Source organism: Haemaphysalis longicornis, unplaced genomic scaffold (assembly GCF_048455015.1).
Source record: "Haemaphysalis longicornis isolate Haplotype H1 unplaced genomic scaffold, Haemaphysalis longicornis Haplotype H1 scaffold_9, whole genome shotgun sequence".
In the NCBI taxonomy this organism is placed as follows: Eukaryota; Metazoa; Arthropoda; class Arachnida; order Ixodida; family Ixodidae; genus Haemaphysalis; species Haemaphysalis longicornis.
In genome coordinates, this window is record NW_027526460.1 from 2074899 (window position 1) to 2088657 (window position 13759).

Sequence of the window (13759 nt, forward strand, 5' to 3'; positions counted from 1 at the left end):
CCCTTTCGAGCCACACAACTTCCCGTAATCTGGCTCGTGATCTCAGGCATACCCATCGCGATAACGTCCGTGTTGAATACCACAGACTAAACAGAAATTTGGCCAAGCGAAGCAGCGAAAATGAACTCAAACTGCACGCTACGCAGTTCAGGCGGCAGCCATCTTGCGTTGCGCCGCGACCCCCAATCAAGAGGGTCGTTTTAGTGTGCCCCGACCAGAGGGGCAATAGCACTTCAGCATCTATTTCTAGCTTCGTTTGTGCGTCGTTTCTTTTCTGTCGTTTGTGCATTTGTGAATGAACGAAGATAAAAGCGACGAGCGGAACCGGAAAGACGATTGCTCGGCCGATCTAATGATATCAAAATGGCCGCGCCTGGTGGCACCGTCGCTCCGAAAATTGCCGTTTTTTCGCCCTTTTGCGCTGATAGTTTGTCGCCGCGCGTGGCAAAAGTACTTTTTTATGCCACTTCGCGACACTTTTCAGCGGAAAAACTTTGCAGACCCACAGAATAGAAAACATAGAAGCCGAATATGTGGGTTTCAAAAAAACAATGTTTTGGTCATTTTTCCGACGTTGAAAGCCGCGTCCCCCCTTAATTAAATCACGTGATTCAAAATTGGGACCGCCATTGGCTCTCGCCGCTTGTGAGCTGCCATCGCCTCCATCGTTCCGCCCACTACACTTCGCGCTATGTTTTTTATTTCCTTATCATGAGTTTTTAATCATGAACAGTGAGAAGAGTGACTTTCGTCGCCGCAAGTACCGGACTTCCCGCCCGTACAAGGGAAAGCGCAAGCGGCGCAGCATCGCGACGACCACGACCAACGCCGACACGATTGGCGCGGCGAGGCCTAACGGCAACGCGCCTTCAAGCGTTGCGAGCGCGGCTCAACCAGGCAAGGCTGATTTTATCAGTGACTCTATTGGCTGTGCAAGCGCCTCGGAGAAGTTGGCAGCCTTCCAAGGCGGGGAGACAGCCGGCAATGGTAATGGTGCAAGCACAGTTATCTGCGAAGTCAACGCTCTGACTGGCATTGTGAGCAGCACCATGTGCGCGCGACGTGCCGTAAGTGCGAACTGTCGTGGTTGAGGTCGCAAACAAGTGGAAGGGCCTCGCATCGGTACTGGAACTAAATTGCAAAAAGTTGGAGTGTCCTGCAGGAGTGATTTGTTGTCTACTCATCGCATCGCACTGCCGCCATCGGCCGCGGAGGCTGCAACTTTCAACTCAGCACTGAAAGTCCCTGTGATAGCATTCAATGTGAAAGCGGTACTCACTGCATGCGCGGTTGGCATCGGACACGATCGTCTGTCCAGGTTTTGTGCCACTCTCTAAGAACTGGGAATTTAACCTTTAGAACAATTGGTCAGGCTAAGCAATGCAAATGACCAGCGGAGGCTCAGACAGATGTCTGCCAAGCTGACCACTAAGGCTAGATCCCATTGTGTGCCTGTACCGAGGACTCCACCTGCTAAAATCGTGAGGGTGCAACTTATGCGGCAGGAGAATTCTGACTTTAGGACCTCAATGTGGACATTTCAGACTATATCTCCACCAAGTTTCATGTTGTTTGAGCAACAATCTAAAAATCTGACAAAGAAATAATCTCTCAATTGTGTTTTTCTCAGTTAGGCATTTTCGTCAGTCTTCTGAGTTTGTGCTATTTTTCCCACTTGGAGTTGTCATATTGCAATGAAATTTATCATAGATGTTACACGTAGAGTGCCGAAATCTTGTTCAGTATGCAATTTGCGTCCTTAAATATTTCTGATGGTCATAAAACAAAAATATGCAAAGCAAGAAAAGGCAAACTACCAGTCTTTATTTTTCATGGTGAGGAAAATGAATATAAGGCTTTTGCAGGTAGATTTGCATGCTCTGCAGTTCATAATGAACCACCTAGGCTATTTTAAAGCTTTCAGTAAAAATGTTTACTATAAAAAATAGTGCGGAGAAGAAAGCCATTTTTCTGCACGTCATGCAGTGTAAAATTTCACCCGGAGCAAATATTTGAAATCTGATTGCATATATGACAAGAGGAGCTAAATCTTTACAAGCTGTGAGAATTCCAGCCTCCTAACTTCATTATTAAAAAGAAGCTGTTTCGAGGAGCATGGCCCCTTTAATAAAGCAAAGGGTGCCCCAGCACCCCCGTGTGCACACCTGCAGAATGGTGTCCCGGCTGAGTGCGGGTGCCCTGGGCGTGCGCAGGGCGCCTGCGGCTGCACTGCCCGGCGTGAGGCTGTAGTCGGCCAGCAGGGCCTCGGAGGCCTCGTGGCCGGCCTCGTGGGCGGCCTCCCGGGCCGTCTCGCTCGCCCGGCCCAGCTTGACCACCTGCTCGAGCTCCTGCTCCGAGATCTGCGGCTCGGGCAGCACCAGCTTGCTCCGCTTGCGCACAGGCTCCGCCGACAGCACCGAGGGCGGCAGGTCGTTCTCCTTGCGCTGCTTCAGCTTCTGCTTGTCCTTGCGCCGCTCACGCTGCGAGGAAGAGGGCAGCAACGTGAGCCACCCCGAGCAGGAACATTCGTTCAAACTCAGTGCAGCAACAGGGCGATTCTGTTTCTGCCTGTCAACCATCTCCGAGCTTCCAAAAGAGCCCGACAACACTGCTGGAAACGTAACACAGAGATTTCAGAATAACACTTGTGAAATTTTACACAAACGCAGGGGGCAGACAGCAAGTGCCCAATTTCGGTAGCTGCAAGTGTACTGAGTAGCCGCGACACAGCAGACGCCTTCGGACGAGCTGAGCCAGTAGTAGTTTCGTATTGACGCGACCAGCGCAACAGGCATTTGTCATTGCCACTATGACGCAGCCTTCGAGGGAAAAGTCATAGCAGAGGCGGAAGTCACTGTCAACTGCGCAGCGGGTTGAATGTTTGGCGTTCTGGACAGCAATGGGCGTCTTTGGCGCAAACAGAAGTCTTAGCCTGTGTAACGGCGTGAAAGGTGGTCCGTTGCCCTCGAAAGGGAGTGTTCCCCGAAGTGAAAGAAGTGCTGATGGACTTCGTCAAAGAGAGAAGAGGTCACAGTCTGGCACTTACTGCCGACATCATGCAGATGAAGGCATGCAAAATTGCGAGAGAGTGTGACTTCCCCGCTCTCACGGAAGATTTGGATGCCACCACTTCCGAGGACGACAGCTATTAAGTTTGTCTGTCGTCTCGCTCTGAATACATATCTTTGTGCAGATAGTTAATGAATACTGGGTGTCTGCTTTGCTGAAAGATAAGGAATTTAACTGCCACCCTTCCTTCATTTCTATAGCCTTATATTGGCAGATAAAGCCGCAATGCAAACAAACGCACACCACAAAGTTTTGTAGCAGCAATGGACAAGGAGAGGGTAGCAGCACCCGATGGCTGAAGTGAAATGTGGGTCGCAGCGGCCGCGCAGTTTCTTTTCCTCAGCAGATGCTGCTAGCTTAACCTAGACCAATTGCTTGTAACATAACATGGTGGGTTTAGGAAGCGCTGTTTCCATTCCTGTCTTGTTCTTGCTCCGTGGGCAGGGCACAATGAGCGCAAGCAGGCTCCGTCCCATCCCATCTGGCTTCCTCCAAAATGTCCTATGCAACGCTAGCAGGAGTGTTCTGTGCCCTGAGGCTCCTGCCTTGGCAGGTCATGCAGCTGGAGTGGAGGTCTAAGGACAGAAGCACACCAGCCCGGGTACACTGCAATGTTGTATACGCGAACGTTTCTCCTATGGGAAACCCCACAGCAGCAGCCTGAACACACAGCCCTGTTCGCAACAGAAGGGAACCACTGCACGCCTGAGAGTGGGAAAGTGCACTGAAAGAAAGGGCGCTGCAGTCGAGCAGTGTGTTGTTCAGTCAATGGTTGATCACCGTTGCTGTGACTAAGCCCTCATACGGCTGAAATGGCCAGTTCTTATAGGGACACTGAAGTGATTTTGTCAAGCTCCTGTTCTTGCTTGCACTGTGTAGGCAGGCTCAATTGAACACACTTTTCATCGTTTATCCGGTTGGAAAGGCGGTACGTATTTTACAAAGCCCAACGGAAGAAAAACTACCATGCGCGGGCTGCAGCAGCCGCACCAACTAAAGCAGTGACGTCAATAGAAGGTGCTACGGGATTGGACGATGTCCAAGATTAGAATTAAAAGCAGCTTCGTTTTCGGTTCTGTTAAACATGCTTGGCATTTGACATTATCGTTGGCTGCGCATCCTCGATTTCTCAGTAATCGGCATGCCATGCTTCTGCCATGTTGTCGGCTGTAAAATGCATCAGATAAGCCTACCAGCACAACTTGGAATCATAACGATCACTAGCTGAGGCGTACGCAGTGGATGAACGCCCTCCGTGTCACCGGAGGCACTCAGATACGATGTGCTTTGCCCACCTTTGGAGCGTGCCTGGCTCGTGCCTGTATCGTAAGATGAGTGTTCGCACCTAGCCAAGGGTCGGCTGATTCGGGACTGTGCTCGAAACCAGTCCGTGCTTATGGCAACACCACGTCAACGAGAACTTGCCAGTGCATCAGTCTCAGTCTGCACGCGTTCTGTGAACTTGCTCGTGGAGCAATGAAGGTTGCAGCACAAAATGGTGAATTCAGTATAGAAAACACCACACAAATAAATAAACTTAAAAAAAAAAAAGCATGCACCATCAGGGATTCGAACTTGCGAATTGCAAAACATGGGGCTAATGCTCCAGACCACTCGGCCATAAGCCAGCACTGTCAGGGGCCGAAATATGTATAGCCTGTTTACATTTTTCTTTAGTTTTTGCATTCCAAGCAGCTTAGATGCCTATTCTTGGATAGCGCTCATGCAGTAGGCATCCCCCATGGAGTATAGGCACCCCAGCCAAGGAGCGGGCAATCGAGTGGAGGAAGGTACCTCCTCCCTCTCGCTGCGCAGCTCCCCGTCGAGGTGCTGCTGACGCAGGCGGCGGAAGTCCGTCTCGGCCGGGTCGTACACCTCGTCGGAGGTGTCGTGCAGGCCGGGGGCGGGCCGCTTCTCGAAGGGGATCTCCTTGTTGTAGTCGATGGCGTGCCGCTTGCGCCGCCGGGGGGGCAGCGCGATGCCAGCCATGCGCAGCTCGCGCCGCTTCTGCAGGGCGGCCAGCCGGCGCGCCTCCTCCAGCTGCTTCTCGCGCGCCTTGCGCTTGGCCTTCTTGCCCTGCGTGTTGGCCAGCCGGGCACGGGCCTCCGACAGCATCTCCAGTTCTGCAGCAGCAGGGGACGACAGAGACGACGAGGCACGCCTTGCTTCAAGCCCATGCTCGTCCACGTAACCCATCATCACAATTGCTAGCAGCAGTGTGTGGCAATGATGATGACGATGATGGTGAGCCGCAATACATCCACATCACACCATTACCGCCATCATGGGACGTCCCCCCCAACCATATGCATTATAAAGCGTCAGGCTGAAGGGGCAGCTTTGCTGTCAGCCACTGCCAGCAACAGGGTGGGCGGGGTATAGGCAAACCAGAGAGCCAAGCAAGCTGGCTCCACTCGCATGTTTCCGATTATCTCCAAATACAGCAAAGTCTGCTTATTCGACCACAGTACATTTATTTGATTTCCTAACACAACTAAATTTCTCGGTCCTGCTCGAACATAGCGCTACATATTTCGTCTCTAGCTAATCTAACTTTACATTCAACCCAACTAACTTCTGTTGGTCCCAAATGGGCCAGATTAATTAAGATTGCCTAGCCAAGCTACGCCAGACCAAATTACTTTTCCATACCATTTTCAGGACACGCAAGTGTTCACACTTTGAAAAGATGTGCTTTGCACGAGAAACCGGCAAGTTGAGAGTGGCATTTAGCATGCAGTGCCCATAGAATACTTCTGCAAGGGTACCTTTGCAAACGTGCATAAGCGCTACACTAACAATGTGAGGCACAAGCAGCACTTTGCCCATGAAAAAAAAAAGAAGAGAAAACAAAAGGTGATGCTAGTAGAACTAAAGACAGAGTTGTAGGCCAACGAACGGAAGTGCCAACCATGCTCACACGGCAAATACGCTTAACTTTCACTTTCAAATATATTCGTATATTTCTTGAGTTACACCCCGAGGTGTAACTCAAGCCTACCAGCCCATCTGGAAGGCCTTCACGACTGACCACATTGAGTATTTTCAATTGTGAGCTACGATTGGCAAGTGGACATTGCAAGCACACTCACCGTCTTCGTCCATGTCTTTCGGGTCTGGACGAGCCGGTTTCGTCTCAGGATTGGGATCGATCTCACCAGGTTTCAGCTTGCGCGGGTCATCAAGGGCGTCTCCATCCTCTTCTTTCTTCTGCGCTTGGTCTCTGCAGCAACGAGAGCCCACTGAACTCAAGCCTATGACAAAAGCAGTCAATTTACTCCACACTCACAAACAAACATAACCAAGCACGTACACGAAAACGATATTTGATTATAAAGCAAGCTTTCCCCTTCAGTGGATTACATAGTGTAGTGAGAGACTTGTGGAAGTTGGAAAAGTGTTGCCCACAGCAATGTGTGTATATAGCTGCACCAGTAATGCCAAAAAGGTCCCAGAATTGAAGCTCCCCCCCTCCCTGAAACCTTTCCCCGCATTTGCTCGTTGGAAGATTTTGTTTTAAGACGGTGGCTGTTGGGTTCCAAGATGACGAAACGGCCTAGAAAAAGCAAACCCTGGCTCTTTGACAGGTCCGTTTATTACTGCTGGTGTTCAATGCGCCAAAGCCACACCTGGGCTACAAGCGTTTCACCCCCTCCACTGTACTCACAGCAGGTGCTCGTAGTGCTCGAGGCACTGTGCGGCCGTGCGGCCGATGATGGGCGCGATGGTACGCCACTGGGTGGGCATGAGCTTGGCCAGGTGCAGCAGCTTCTCCTCTTCCTCCCGCGTCCACTCCGTCTTCTTGATGCTCGGGTCCAGCCACTCGTACCTGCGGCACACCCCTCCCCACTCATCCACACGCTCCCTCGGATGGGCAGCCGAGCACGTGCAGCCGAGCGCCTCTTAGTTAACCTCAAACCAACAAGCGCGTCAAGTCAAAGTCTCTCTGCCTCTGGATCTTTCGAACAGCAGCACCAATACCCAGGCTGTATCCACCAAATTGAGCCCACACCGCTTGTTTTGCAATGAAGCAGGCCGCGTGCTGCGCTAACAATCAGGAGGAGATGCGAGCAAAATTAGCCAGACCCACTCCCAGGATTGTGCTGCCCTCAATTCCTCATCTAGTAACAAACATCCCCACCAAGTGTGGTTACAATCTGGAATGTGCAAAAGAGGAAAACAATCTTTTGCCACAACACATTCGTTTTGCTGCCCAAACTGTGCCGCCAAAATCACTCCCAAACGCCAGCTTCAAGGCAAGGAAAAAACGCCACAAGGTCCCACTGCCCTCACCAGAGAGCGTTTCTCATGCTTTCTAACATTCCTGAGCCCCATGTCGCGAGTGCTACGGAATAAAAACATGAGCTGCAAAACCAAATCGATTTTTCCAGATTTGCACTTTTTGGCCAACCTAGCGTTAGGCTAACTGCCATTTTCACCCTGTGTAACTCTAACCTGTTTTCAATGTACTTTAAGGGCTAAAGAAGAAGATAAAGTACTTATCACTCCAACTGCTGCCTTTTTAAGAGAAAAATATATCAATTTGTGATTACAAAGGAAATGAGAGAACTAAGTGAGTTTTCAACGGGTTACATTTTTACCAAAACGGCACAATCTTGCAAGTGGTTACGCTTTATCTCGTACAACAGGCTGTCCAGAGGCTATCTACGGGAGAGAGGAAGGGGAAACTGGCATACATTTTGTATTTTTTAAATGCTAGCTTTTGTAAGCTGTGTTACTCTGCTGCTTATTGTGGTATGCACAGCTTCATTCGCAATTATGCTAGAATAATAAAATTTTGCATGCATTCTTATTGCAATGAGCTGAATCATTTCTTAAAATGCCATCAATATCTGTGCAACAGTTTGGAAGTTGGCCCTTCAATCCTGCATCACCCCCCAAAAATAATGCCCAGACAAGCAAAACAGACGGCTGTGATTCTCCCACTAGGTTACAACGACCACATTAAAAGCAACCTCATTTTTCAATGCATCTCGAACAGACCATTCGTGCAGGGCAGACATCGGACCAAAGCTAAGCTAACGCTATTGGTGGTGAGATGTTTGAGTGGCGCCCCCTGGCTCCCGATGTCAGCTTTGGGACTTGCACCACTGTCGTCTGCTACACTCCACTTGTGAGGGGCAACAGTGCCTGTTCTAGAAATCGCCTGTTTTGATGTTTTAGTGCATTAAAAAGCACTGTTCCAGTAAATAAGTTTTGTCAGCTCCTGAAACCTGCGAATAATTTCATGCTGCATCCCGCACAAGATTGCAACACATGAGGAGAAGCAGAACAACTTTGTTAGACACATCGATATGATTATCAAGTGCAACCCATTATTTCTAGCTTATTTGCCAGGTTCAGTGCTCAGGGCTCCTTCATAAGTAATCAAATAGTGAGGTTCCCCTACAGTATTTTTGAGATGCTCTTATGAAGAATCAACAGCCCCATGCTGCGCACCAAGCAGCAGGCACCAGCGCGCACATCGCACAGCAAAAAATGAAATGGCTGTCTTCTATTTCTTTCGTTGCTGTTCACTTGTGTCAATGTTTTTTCAGAGCCCAACGCTTTATCTTTTCTTCACCATCACAAACATCTTATTATGAGGTATGGGGATTTTTGGGAGGCTAACAGTGTTTGTGTGCATAGTTTCTTCAGGCTGTATGGCATACATTCCCTTCTTTACGAATTGGCATTTGTTATGGCTGAGGATATTACCTCCTTGCATGCAGCCATAATGCGTGCCAAATCATAAAGAAGGGAATGTATGTTAGGAGGTAATATCCCCAGTGCGCATTGTTTATTCCCACTCAAATACAATGAGAAGATTTGTGCTACACCGATGGGAAACGGCGCAGACAAGGTTGTTCGCAGTACTCGAAGGCGGCTTTTGTGCCCTGAATTTCTGCAGTAGCCATCATCATCAGAACAACCTCACTCTTGACTCGAACGGTTACGACGTGTTTACGGCGTCGAAGGCTTCAAAAACTTGCCAATGAACGCAATAAATAGTATATGTACCGGTTTCCAGTATAACTAAAATTAAACCAATGAATATGTCCGAGCAGCTTTTTATTGTTTTCCTGCCCCTTCAGGAGCAAAGAACAAATCCTGGCCTACTCAGGATGACGTTCCATGAATTGAAGAAAATTACCCTTGCTCTACAGAGTGCAGTTTTACTACAGCACATACCTGAATATGAGGCAGATATGGCTGTGAGAAATGCACCGTAAATATCCGTCCAGGTCTGAACAAACCTCGTGTTACTGTATATTCACCGTGTACATGCGTGTGTGTGCAAATAAGATCACTTTTAAATTAAATGGAAATGAGCACGCTTAGGAAACTTCCTTCAGGCGGCACACCTGCATAAATGGTGGAAACCGATTGGCACTAGCACTTGTCTGCACTGACTTTTTATTAGCACAGAAAAGCGGTAATGAAAAACGGCTGTGTCGTCCTGAAGTCTCTATGATTTGTTTTAAGCCTACAATTATCAGATGAGGTAGAAACCAGGATTGCTTTGTGGACGAAGTGGTTATGGCGCCGTGCCCTGAATACTAGCACAGCCTCTGAGCTTGAACCGACGACGTTATTGGTATCACGCTCAACTGCTAATGTTTCACTCAATAAACATCCGTAGTGGTATGAAATCAGCAGGCGGCTATACTAACACTAGGGTATTTGGAACTCAACCTACCTTTTTTGCACCCCATGTCACTGTTGACATACTCTCATGACATGACAATGTAAAGTGATGTGATACAATACTTTCGAGCGTCCACCGAGGTTACAAAAGCTGTTTTACAATCTCCTTGCACACCATCACCGAGAATCGCAATGCCTTCTGCCAAAGCCGACAGCCCTGAAGGCCTGGAATTTATTTTCATGTTGCATTTTTGTCATTGTGGTTATTAGCAGCTGGCTGCTCCCATTGTTCGAAAGATTGCTGGATGCAAAAGCTAACGCCTTGCCCTGACTCTTCGTGCTCCGCACAAAACAGGCTTCGCAAGGAATGGGGCAGCGCCAGCAAGGTTTCTTACGCAGCAGTATGAAGAAATGTCCTTTAAATCCCGCCTTGAGCTAGTGCATGCGATTTTAAGTCTTCCATTATGACAAAAAGTTACACACACACACAAAATCTGGTGCGGTCAAGCATCAAAAGTTAACCGAGCACAAAGAAACAGCCGGGACAGCGGGCCCGAGTGAAACAGAGCAGACGGCGTCACGGAGACGTGCTTCGCAGCGCCCCCAGTGGCCGCGCTCACCGCCAATTCACCGTTATCGCTGTTTCACCAAGGGCAGGACGAGCAAACATTGGGGAAATAACTGCTCCAGATATGCTGCGACTGAATGGAATTTCTTTAAGAGATACCACTCAAGCAAGATGAAGCAAAATGGAGAGATGAGCTAGTTGGTGAACATACATGAGTGAAACTTAAGCGCAAACTGACACAGGGACGAGAAAGGGAAACGACACCAGCGCTTACTATCAACTGAAAGATTTATTCAAATCGAAAGCGCATATATACCATGCCAACACCCAACAATCAGGCACGTGTGACCATCGCACATGCGTGCAGCAGCACATGATGAAAACTGCCCCCTTTCCTTCCTTTTCTTTGTCTTTCTTTCCTCCTCTAACCCCTCTCCTTAAGAAGTACCGTAGTACTTCTTTATCTAAAATGCTGAGTGATGGGTGACTTATACAATCCGAAGACCTAAACCGGATATGGAAGGCTTCAGCAATTTCCCTGGTAGCACGCTCTCTGTGTTAAAAAAGCACTTGCGCATCTGCGAAGCATGGCTTACAGCCACAGCCCGCACAGTGCAGCTAAAGTGCCTGGCAGCCTTTTTAGATAACTGCTTGAAGATGTGCTGTTGTAGCAGGTGAACTAGCCCCCAGCTTTATCAGCCATATCCTTTTGATGGCGTGGCATGGCCAACCCATACACCAACAACCGCACACAAATGCAGTGCATATTTGCCGTATACAGACAACTTCTGGTTCGAAATGGAGCAACAAAGCAAAGGCAATAAACCTTCTTTGCTAATAGCAACAAAAGCCCGCATAAGCAATTATGCTGTTTGAATGCTATATCTCAGGAAATACTAAGTGCTTTAACTTTGCAAATCCTGCGTATAATGATTGATCTGAATGACTTTAGAGGTTTTTATGCTCCAACAAAGGGGGTGCTGCCCTGCGCATTTCATGCGTGAAGCACACAGACACTCACCATCTAGCTTTGCACTGTTTTGCTGACTTCCGGTGGAGCAGTGATGCTATTCGAGACCACTGGTTCTTCCCATATTTCATCACTGCAGCTTTGAGGATTTCATCCTGAAGGGAAAAAAAAAAAGGTCAAATTTGTATTCACGTAAAATACAATCAGACTAGAAAGACGGCATAGATCAGCTGCTGCCCATAAGGTGTAGAGGTGGATTCCTATCATAGACAACACTTTATGAATGATTTGGTTGAGCTTTTCATATGGCACTGAAAAATGCTCTATTCATTGCCTTTGGTTGCACTGGTTGGGCTAACCTGCGCAACAGGCTGCTGCTTCTCCTCCACTGTGCCATACCTACTGCACGCTTAACCAAATAAAGCTAATGTGGGAAACCAGTAAGTCATTATAGAACCCAAATGAGTGGAACTAAGCTATCTGCGAGATACACAACAACAACACAGCCTCGTGTGTGCTACTGCTAGTGCCATTTAAGTGCTGTGAACCGATACAAGACCATGCCATTGATGATTGATTGTAGGGTTTAACACGGTGACACAACGCGGGCAATGAGGTGCGCCGTAGTGGAGCGCTCCGGATTAATTTTGACCACCTGGGGATCTTTTACGTGCGCCGAAATCTCGTACACACGGGCGTTTTTGCTTTTCACCTCCATCAGAAAAGCGGCCGCCGCGGCTGGGAATCGAACCCGCAAACTCGTTTTGAGCAGCGCAACACCTTAGCCACTGAGCCACCGCGGCGGGTGACAAGACCATGCCAACTTTCAGGTAGAGTAACAAGTCAGGCATGCAATCACTTTTGAGCATTTCAACTAATTTAAGCTATTTCAACCACCTTGCCACACTAAAAGTGTCGTTGCTAACACATAAGTAGTTGGTTACAGGGGACCAGCCTCGTGCATGTCAGTACTTGACAGTTTATCTTAATGTAAAGGAAAGAGTGTCATTCTTACTGACTCTATAAAGATGTTTACATGAACTACCCATATTCTTACTGACTCCAAGACTCTGGATGACTTCGGAAAATCCGAACTTCAGCGATCTGCCATTTCCAACACTTCAACTAAACTAGACCTTCAAACAGCACGCAAGATTGTAATGCCCGATCATTAACATCATCATTATTTGTACAGAGCAGCAAATCAGACATATATGCATGACTGTCAGACTGCAATTAAAATGAACATATGAAACCACGTCAGCCTGATGCCGCGCACTACCTGTTGTACCACACAGGTAATTCGAAATGGGACAAAAATGCGTTCTGGACAAGTTTGTGATTTTGTCTGAACCGAAACGAAAATAAACGGCAGTCCGCTAAAGCCCGTCCTACATGGTGCGAACCTGCAGCGCCGCAGGTGTGGAAAAACTATCCAAACGGCAGCAACGAAAATAAACCGTTTTGTCGAACGAGTGGCACCGAAGCTGCGAATTCCCAGGTAAACTCGCACTATGTAGAACCAGCTGGGAAATAGGAGGCTGGGAGAGAATTTCGCTTTGGTACTCCAACAGGGCTGCGTCGCAGAAAAACATGTAGGCTAAGGAAGCAAACTCATTTAAAATGTGTCATGCTTGACAAGCATCTTTTCAGCAGAAGTTCATAACGGCTTGTCTCGTGAATTTGCCAGTGAACACATGCTAAAGTCCCAGCCATCTCATGGAGAGAATTTGCCAATGAACAACGTCCTAATGGTATCCTCGCAAAACAGAATTAAAGAGCGGTACATGCCACTGCACACTACACATTGAAGCTAGAGACACTTACGAGTTCGTGGTTTAGCATTATCGCCAAAAAAAAAAATAGCACTGTTTAACAGTTAGTTCCTTTATACCTCAGCATGCAACCTCGGCAACCTTGATACACAAACCAGAAAAACCAAAAAAGAACAGGCTTTGTAGACAAGCATACAAGAAATATCGATACTTCACAATAATTACCACCACAAGCACAAATAAAACGTATAAAATGTGCGAACGCAGCACCTGAAAAGCGTTTTGTTAGCCCTACTCCCGCGTTTCTCGCTCACCTCGGTGTTCCTCCAAACACCTCCTTTGATCATAATCCGCGGCATCTTGGACTGTTTCACTGGCTAGTATTCCGGATATACGGTGTGGTCAAACACTGCTTCTTTGCACAAGCGAACACAGACTCGCAATTAAACGCCAAAGCCAGAAAACGCCAGCTTTCTGGATCCTCTGTGCATCACAGTGCGACAAAAACTGACAACGCTGACAACACGCTGATGTTTACAGCGATTCCGCTGGCGCGTCGGTCGGCGCGTCGGTGCGTCGGCCCATAGCCTCCTCTATAATAGAGGAGGCTATGGTCGGCCCATAGCCTCCTTTAAGGCTATGGTCGGCCACGTACGGCAAGTCGTCGAGCGTGGAGGAAGAAAAAAATTTTTTTTTTCCTTCGTCGCGGCCGTTCATTTTGTGCTATGG

General features: G+C 48.2%; 1 protein-coding gene across 1 annotated transcript in view; it reads right to left on the minus strand.

The window, feature by feature from the left end:
* Cdc5 (cell division cycle protein 21) overlaps nucleotides 1-13539 on the minus strand; it is a 39328-nt gene extending 25789 nt beyond the window's left edge. The window contains exons 1-6 of the mRNA XM_077684038.1: nucleotides 13345-13539; nucleotides 11307-11410; nucleotides 6737-6898; nucleotides 6162-6292; nucleotides 4864-5192; nucleotides 2166-2480 (exon numbers count right to left, since the gene is read on the minus strand). Coding sequence (XP_077540164.1) covers nucleotides 2166-2480; nucleotides 4864-5192; nucleotides 6162-6292; nucleotides 6737-6898; nucleotides 11307-11410; nucleotides 13345-13389 — 1086 coding nt within the window. The 5' untranslated portion in view covers nucleotides 13390-13539. The remainder of the gene's footprint in view (nucleotides 1-2165; nucleotides 2481-4863; nucleotides 5193-6161; nucleotides 6293-6736; nucleotides 6899-11306; nucleotides 11411-13344) is intronic.
* Between the last annotated feature and the right edge of the window lie 220 nt (nucleotides 13540-13759).